Source organism: Asparagus officinalis, chromosome 3 (genome assembly GCF_001876935.1).
Source record: "Asparagus officinalis chromosome 3, Aspof.V1, whole genome shotgun sequence".
Classification (NCBI taxonomy): Eukaryota; Viridiplantae; Streptophyta; class Magnoliopsida; order Asparagales; family Asparagaceae; genus Asparagus; species Asparagus officinalis.
In genome coordinates this window covers 13,815,488-13,824,957 of record NC_033796.1, presented here as the reverse complement: position 1 = coordinate 13,824,957, position 9,470 = coordinate 13,815,488, and the positions used below count along the sequence as shown (strand labels likewise).

Sequence of the window (9,470 nt, the reverse complement as noted above, 5' to 3'; positions counted from 1 at the left end):
GCGCAGCGACGGCAATGGGATCTTGGATCTTCGAGCCGAAGGTCCCGCGAACATTTCTGGAAGAGGATGCCTTCCTGCGCCTGTTCGGAGAGGCGGATCTGGAGGAGGAGGAAGAGAGGTACTCTTCAAACTTTTGTCGATCGAACTCGTATTCGATCTCTTCATTCACCCGGATCTTGAATGCCGGTTGCGTCACGACAGCCTCGGCAGCGAGGCCGTTTGCTCCCACTGTGGTCGCCAGCTTGTTTGCGGAAAAAGTCGCTGTATTCATTGCTGCATTCATTACAACTTTGATCGTTACAATGAAATACAAATGAATTCAAATAACAAAAATAAAAATTACAACTTTCTTGAAAATAAACGCAAGATCCGTTTATCGTCTCTTGCTTGCGTGGGTCTTTGGCCTGTGATGGGGACGTCGATATCCGTGGACTACCTGGCAATCAGATCTGATCCAGAAAAAATCGGGCAGAGCTTCGTCGATCCGCGAGGAGATCTAGAAACTTGAAGCGCCTATCTCGGCTAAAACGAGATATTTGCTCTTCTTAGGATTACCGGCGAAGGGTAATGCTAAGGAACGGACACGGGTGATGCAATCTGATGAAGACCTTTCTTGTGTTGAAGCGCTCGACCACTCTTCACTGCAGCAGGGCTTCGCCAACTCTCCAAAAATCCAGATCCTCCAAAATGAGGCCCTAAGGTTCCTATTTATAGGCATGGGGGTACATAGGGCGTTGGGACACCCCTGGGGTGTCTAGGAAAAGCCTAGACACCCTCGGGGTGTCTAGGCAAAGCCTAGACACCCCTGGGGTGTCTCGGCTTGGCCGAGACACCCCTGGGGTGTCTAGGCTTTGCCTAGACACCCCTGGGGTGTTTCGACTTTCCCGAGACACCTCGGGTGTCCCAGTTCAGCCTGAGACGCTCCGTTGTGTACGTTTGATTGTTTCCGCCGTAAATTCTTCGTCCGAACTCGGATTTGAGTGATTCCAAGTGCGTCGGAAGCTTGACGAAGAGTTCTATCCGCTCCGATGGTTGGATTATCTGTAGAGTGATCGAGATATGAAGGGCATTGTTCTTTTTGTGAACATCGCAGGGTTCCCGATTGGCCCGTGCCTCCGTTATTCCGAAATTCTATCGGCTCACGTAGTTCGTCGATTCACTTCAATCGTTCATCGACGTCAATCGAACTCCTATGGATCGGATGGTGACGTTCATTGTCGTTCCTTAACACTGAGCCATTGGTGGAGACCTATAGGCAATTTTCGATGCCTACACCATATCCTCAACACGAACCTTCAGACCCTCTCCAACCAAAGCTCCAATCGAGATCAAGTTCTTCCTCAAAGAAGGAACATATCTCACATCGTTTAACTCTCTAACAGTCCCGTCAAACATCTTTATGTGAATTCTTCCTATCCCAAGGATCTGGCATGTTACCGGAAACTTTATCAAAGCTCCTGTTATATTCAACTAGATGATGTATTTTTAACTTTGTCGGTATTAGTTACCGGAAACTTTATCAAAGCTCCTGTTATATTCAACTAGATGATGTATTTTTAACTTTGTCGGTATTAGTTACCGGAAACTTTATCAAAGCTCCTGTTATATTCAACTAGATGATGTATTTTTAACTTTGATATTATCCAAAATTATCTTTAATACTTCATAATGATCTTTCCTTTTGATTCACTTGCAATGCTCACCAATTCTTCACTTTTTGATAGGTACTCTTTTCAAACCCCTGAAGCCTGGAATGCAAAGGGTGAATACAGGTCTCTCTGCTACATGCGTCCACTGGCGATATGGGCAATGCAATGGGCATTATCGCCTCCGAAGCTACACAAAGATGTTGAATCTGACACAAAAGAAGAAGCTAATCTAAAGCATCACATGTCATTCTCTAAAGTTGCGAAGTTACTCAAATTGCCTGAAGAAGAGCATCATAAAAGTATTCTTCGGGTTATCTACGAGATCACTTGTAATAGGCTGAGGTCTTAATGGCGGTTTCAAAGCCTTAAGGGGCTTACTCATCTACGTTGAATAAAGGAACTTGTATACTTATTTTGTGACTGCATTGATTGATTGTATGTGCATTATTACTGTAACAATAAAAGGCGGCATTGCTCTTTTTCTGGGTTTTATTTGTAAATTACATTGTCAAAGTACTTCGTAAATAAAAAGTTCTTTTTTCCTTTTTTCCGGCACATCCACGTACGTCTGGATGGCTAAAGTCAACATTGATGTGTCAGCGTTAACAAATATGGCTGTGACGAAAACTGAAAGTGATGTACTTGATGGGAATATGGTCCATCCCCATGATGAATTAATATGGATTTAATTCATGGAGAATTTGTGGTTGACTACATGCATGCATTGATAGATTGTCTTTCCCCGTGCATTGGGAAAAGGAATGACTAGTCTTTGGACTTCCTCATGCAATGAATGTGGTGTACCCAAGAGGCATATCCTCCCTATAAATAGATGGGAGATGGTGAATGTTGAAAACAAGAAGCAAGAACAAGAATCACATGTTGTGCGCAGCGGAAATTTCGGCAGAGTTTCTGGTGCACAATAAGAGAGAAAGATCGATAAGAATTCTTGTTTCTCAAAGGGAACAAGAATCTGAAGCCTAATATCCCATCAAAGTGGGATATTTGCTCTTCCTCTCGTCAGCTCTAGGACTGCGCGTCGAGGGATCCTAAAACTATTACAATGGCCACAAAACTCAAACAACCAATTTTACGTGGTTCGGCAAACTGCCTACGTCCACGGGGCAAGGAGGGGGAAATCTACTATTAAAGAGAAAAAGAATACAATGGGTTTACAACTCTCACAATCTAAACCCTCAAATAGGCTCCTTGCTTTTCTTCACAAGAAAAGGTCAGCCTCCAATTATTTTCTCTTTCTTCACAAAACTCCTTTGCTCTGCGCCTGCACACACAAATCAGCCGCCAACGAAAAACTTCTGCACCCTCAATAGTATGCCGAAAACAATCACAGCCTCCTGTTTTTGTTCTCCCGCACTGCCCAAAAACCTAGGAACCGACTTTGTGTATTTATAAGCACAAAGTCGGGTGGGCCTGAGAAACAAAATTCTCCACCTCATGGGTCCCCACGTGCCAAGTTCATGTGCCACGTTCGTGGCCTCCACTAGCCGCAAAAAACGCGTCCACACCTATAGGGGTCTATGTGCAATTAACCTATTTTCAAATTTAGCAATAAAAAACAAAAGAAAAATGCATATCACCATCCATGTTTATAAATTATAAAATATCAGCGTGATCCACCTTAGTCATATTTGTTAGAGAAGTGAAGGCATATATGTATAAGGTCTAGCTAGGAGTTGCCGGTCTAGCTAGATTAGGAATATAAACTTAATTTCGTGTATTTGATTAAGATTTTTTTTAAAACAAAACCGCATTAATCTGTTGTTAGCAAATCAACACATTATCCAGCTGATCATTTTTTTTACATTTCAGAACGATATCGAATTTCTCCATCTCGAATCAACATGATCTGCACACAGTCGTGGACTAATCTTCATTAGAATTCTCTTCATATTAATTTTCTTGGCAAAATGTGGCAATGCAAGTAGCCATTAGTTTCTGAATTCCACACGCAATAATTGAAAATGTCAAAGCAAAGGAACGCTCAACACAAATGCATTAATTGGCTCTTGAGTACATGTCACGAATCTGAGCCCACACTAGTAGGCGACATGAAACCTATCTAGCGTGCAATTTGTAAGAAAACGAAGCATGACGTACGCATCATTAATTAATATAATTTCATTTAATTAAGCTCCAATTCATTAATTCTAGTGGCTTCAAATTGATCAAACTTTTTTTGTCAATTAAATAACCTATATATATAACCTTAGCTAGAGAGAAAATTGTGACTCAAATGACACTAATTAATTAACTAGCTAGAATAGTATTATTCATACGTACGTAGAAGTAAATTAAACAAGTGTACAGCACACGCCTACAAATCCTTCGTAACGTCACTTATTAGATGGCTCAAGTAGAGCTTACATGCGACCTTATTCCGTTCTTAATGAGCTACGTACAAATTAACCATAGTTTGATTGCTCACACAACATCTGAGTAAGCTCGATCAAGGGCAGAACACAACCCTGTAATCAGCCCCACTGGGACAAGTAAAAGTGCTGGTAGCGTCATCCTTGGGGTAACTGTACGCATCAGGGCACCTCTGCTTGAAAAACTTGGAATAGTCCGTGGGCCCACAGCCTCCCGAAGTGCAGCAGTACTCATTGGTCTTGAACACGGTGCACGGGTTGTTACACCCCCCGGGTGCCTTCAGCTCCGCCGGGCACTGACCGTTGATGTCCGCGGTGCACCGGATGTCGTGGCAATTTCCGGACGTCGGGGAGAAGTCCATGGGGATGTTGAAGCCGTCGACGAGGGAGATGTCGTAGAGAAGTCCTGGCCGGCGTACTGGTTCAGGCGCGAATTCTGCGAGGTGTCGGGAGGGGAAGCCGTAGGCGTGCAGGCAAGGAGACCGCCGCAGTCACCGGTCTGGCAATGGCCGGGCCAGAGGGGTCGAAGGAGCAGCCGGTTCGCCCCAGATGCGGCACCCGGTGTACCGGGGGCGACGGTGAGGGCCAGGATTGGTTGGGTCGCAGGCGGCGACCGCCCCCCGGCAACTGCAGCGGCCCAGACGGTGTAGTGCATTGTTGGTGACGGTGAAGGTGCGGCGGAGGCGAGGGCAGGAGGAGGACAGGGGGAGGAGGAGGGAGGTGAAACTTGAGATAGGCCATGATTGGTTGTGTGTTGTTTTTGAGTTAGATGAGTCTGGAGGAGGGGAATGGGCAGGTATTTATAGGGATAATTTGGATGGTGTCCATCAGTCCATGGGATAATCTCGATTTGTGGAAAGTCTAAGCCTTTGTGGAATAAGGTACGAGTTCGTGGACTAGTCTTCATGTTAGAACTAGTCTTCATGTTAGAACTTTCTTTATATTTTATTTGCAAAAGTTGTAATTAATGTAGGTATTCAGTTTCCAATTTCTACACGCAAAGACTAATTAGAATTTTTTCTGTGGATGTGTCATCTCGTTTGTATTGAGTTTTAGGGGATTAAGCTAATTACTTTAGTCATGTGCTTCTCTCATGACATGGAAATAATTATTGGAACTGTCAAAGCAAGCAAGGACCAGTATGTTGTGCGCAACAGAAATTTCGACAGCACCTCGGCAGCACAACAAGAGAGTCAGGTCGCAATAAGAATTCTAGTTTCACCAAGGAAACAAGAACCTTAAGCAAAATATCTCAACAAAGTGGGATATCAGCTCCTCCGCTCATCAGTTCTAGGACTGACCTGTTGAGGGAACCTAAGTAAGCTATTACAAATCATACAAAAGCGAGACAAACTAATTTTACGTGGCTCGGCAAATTTCCTACGTCCACGGGGCGAGGGGGGAGATCTACTATTAGAGGGATAGAATACAACTAGGGTTTACAATCACACAACTTAAACCCTCAACCAAGCTCTCAAATCCCTCACACAAATATCTCTCTCAAAAGGGGCCCTTGCACAGTCGGCGGCTTTTCCCTCTGCCTGCACACTTTTTCTCCTGCAGCCGCCAAATTTTCTTCTGCCTTGCGCACACCCACAGTCGAAAAAAATCCCCCTTTGCACTTTCGTACTTGCCCTTAACCCTAGCACATGCTTTGGCGTGCATTTATAAGCACGAACAAATCGGGTGATCTCGGGTGGGCCTTTGTGGGCATTCGTTCACGTGTTCTCTTCTTCACGTGGGTGCTGCTCCCACTCGTGGTCCCCACCCGCGTTCACAATTCTTCACCTCGGCGAAGTTTTCCCAAAACTGAGCTGACACCAAAGCAACCAAATGTCTCACTTATTGTGTCCAGTACGCCGTGAAACAATTCACGACAACAGACTCAATCCACAATACGCCGGGAACCCGAACGAGAGTCCAAACAATCTCACCCCATCAAAATCAACTAATACAAACCGGCTGCATCTAAATGACTGCCTACGTATCCTCTTGCCCAAGGAATCAAGCAGAACGTAGTTCACTCAAATGGCCGCCAACAGCCTCAACAATCACGAATATGCAACAAGTTTCGATAATGATCAAACTTGTTGCTCGGAATCACCTTTGTGAGCATATCCGCCGGATTATCTTTCGTGTGGACCTTCACTATCTCTACATCTCCATCTTCAAGAACATCCCGAATGAAGTGATAACGAATGTCAATGTGCTTCGTTCTCATATGAAAAACCTGATTTTCGTCAAATAGATAATACTTATGCTATCACAATGAATAGTGACGGACTGCTGCGATATACCAAGTTCATCCAAAAGTCCTCGAAGCCAAATAGCCTCCTTCACAACCTCCGTAATCGCCATATAATCTGTCTCTATCGTAGACAAAGCCATTATCGACTGTAAGGTGCATCTCTAATACACCGACGCACGGGTCAAAGTGAACACATACCCCGTAGTAAACCGGCGCTTATCCAAATCCCCGATATAATTCGAATCAATATAGCCAATGCACAACTATCCACCTCTAGTGTCCCGCTCATAAACTAAACCAACATTGAGTGTACCTCGAATGTACCTTAAAATCCATCTCACGGCATCCTAATGATCCACTCCTGGATCGTGCATATATCTCGATACCATGCTCACCACCTGTGATAAATCTGGTCTCGTACATACCATCACGTACATCAAGCTCCCAACCACGCTCGCATATGGAGTCTTCGACATCAACTCTCTATCTTCAACTGTCTTCGGTGAAAGGTCAGCTGAAAGTTTCAAATGAGCTCCCAATGGTACACTAACTGGCTTCGTATCCATGCTAACATGAAATCGCTGTAGAACATTCTTCAAATAAGACACATGTGTCAAATAAATTTTTGCCCTTCTTCTTGTCTCTGCCGATCTCCATCCCTAAAATGTATTTCACCTCACCCAAATCCTTCATCTCAAACTCCTTTGAAAGCTGCGCCTTCAACTCATCTATAGTAGATCTGGAAATAGAGGCAACCAACATGTCATCAACATAGAGCAATAAATAGATGTACACACCTCCTTTTAACTTACGAAAATATACGCAATGATCAAACTAGCTCCGAGTGTACGAATGACCAATCATAAAATCATCGAATCGCTTATTCCACTGTCGAGGAGACTGCTTCAAACAGTATATCGATTGTTTTAATCTGCAAACTAATTTTTCTTTCCCTGTAGCTCAGAATCCCAATGGCTGAGTCATATATATTTTTTCATCAAGATCACCATGAAAAAATACCATCTTCACATCCAACTGATCTCACTCCAAACCAAACTGTGTCACCAAATCTAGCAAAATCCAAATATAAGAGTGCTTCACCACCTGAGAGAAAATTATAGTCAATTCCTTCCTTCTGTGCATAGCCCTTCGCAACCAACCTAGCTTTGAATCTCAATAGAGTGCCCTCAATGTCCTCCTTCTTCGTGTATACCCACTTACAACCAATTACCTTCCGCTCCTTTGGAAGCTCAATAAGCTCCTACGTATCATTCTTGTGAAGAGACTCCATCTCTTCCTACATAGCTACCTGCCACGAATCAGCCTCCGAGCTCTGCTTGGCCTCTCTGAATGTAGTAGGCACCATCTCATCAATACTCTCCATCAGAAGTGCATATGCAACTACTGTATCGGTATACCGTGTTGGCATTCATATGTCTCTCCTCTGTCTCAGAACCGTAATAGAATCCTGAACCTGAGTCATCAGTCTCTGATCCTGCACATCAGTACCCGTATCCTCCGTGTCACCGTCGTGCACGCCTGGCGTCACCTCAGTCGATACTCTAATGGATACTGTACCATTTGGACAATGTGGAGCTGCATCGATCTCCACCACCTGCGATATCTCCTCTGTCGGGTCGCTCTCCACCTGATGAGAGCTGGAAAGCTTTAAGATAGAAGCCTCATCAAATGTGACGTCCCTACTCAGCACAATCTTTCTATCAACTGGATCCTATAGCTTGTGTCCCTTGACACCATGTTTGAATCATACAAATATGGACTTCCTAGCTCGAGGTTCTAATTTATCTATTCTCACATGATAAAATACAGTGCACCCGAATACCTTGAGCTGGTCATAGTCGTGTGTTGGCTCTCCTGACCACTTCTCCATAGGGGTTTTCCCCTCAATCGCAAATGAAGGCAGCCTATTAATAAGGTGGCTCGCATATGTAAGTGCCTCAGCCTAAAAGATCTTTTTCAAATCACTCTGCGACAATAAACATCGGACCTTCTCTAGCAAAGACCGATTTAGCCTCTCTGTCACCCCATTTTACTGCGGTGTATGACTAACCGTGAAGTACCTCTTTATGTCTCGTCTCGACATAGCTGTAGAAAGGGGTTTGAAGTATATTCACCACCGTTGCTGGATCATAACGTCTTGATCTTTCTCCCAGTCTGTAGTTTTAATCTCTTCTTCCACTCCACAAATAAATATAGGACTTCACTTTTCTTCGTCGTGGTGTACACCCAACATCGTCTAGAATAGTCATCAACGAACATGACGAACCAATGTCGACCATCAAGTGATGCAGTCTTGGTGGGACCCCAAACATCTGTGTGCACATAATCCAGGATGCCCCTCGTCCTATGAATGGTCGTCCCTAACTTTACTTTCGTCTTCTTGCCAAGAACACAGTGCTCACAGAACTCAATTTTTCCACTCTTGACTCCTTTCAATAGCCCCTACTTGCACAAAGCCTGCAGTGACTTCTCTCCTTTATGCCCCAACCTATAGTGCCAAAGTCTACTCATGTCCGCCTCTGAAATAGCTGAAGCTAACTGACCAATTTCGGTGCTTCCCTTCAGATAATACAAGTTTTGATTGCGGACTCCCTTCATCACCACCAAGGATCCCTTAGTAACCTTTGCTATAGCATCTTCAAAGGTCACCTTGAATCCTCTTGCCTCCAAAGCTCCAACAGAAATAAGATTCTTCTTCAGCTGAGGAACGAATCTCACCTCCTTCAATTCATAGACTACACCATCGTGCATCCGAATCCGCACGGTACCTATCCCACAAATACCACAGGATTGATCATTTCCCATGATAACAACACCCCCATCGAGTTTCTCAAAAGATGCAAACCAATCTCGCCTAGGGGTCACATGATAGGTAGCGCCAGAATCAAGCATCCAATCTTATGCATCCAAGTGGTTCACCTACGGTTCGTTAGACTCTTCGTCATGAATGTGCTTTCTAACTTCGATCACACGCCCGCAGCCGTTTCCTCTTCATCTACCAAGAAAGCTACATCCCTTTCAAGGCAAAGGATAATCGCCCGCAGCCGTTTCCTCTTCATCTACCAAGAAAGCTACATCCCTTTCAAGGCAAAGGATAATCGACGCCCGTGCTTCCAGATCCAGCTCAAAGGATAATCGACGCCCGTGCTTCCAGATCCAGCT

General features: G+C 44.4%; 1 protein-coding gene across 1 annotated transcript; it reads right to left on the bottom strand.

Annotated features, from left to right (window-relative positions):
- LOC109833089 (thaumatin-like protein) lies at window positions 3,914-4,759 on the bottom strand. The gene is given in 2 exon segments (XM_020400642.1): window positions 3,914-4,437; window positions 4,440-4,759. Coding segments are annotated over 2 exon segments (576 nt in total). The 5' UTR covers window positions 4,695-4,759; the 3' UTR covers window positions 3,914-4,116.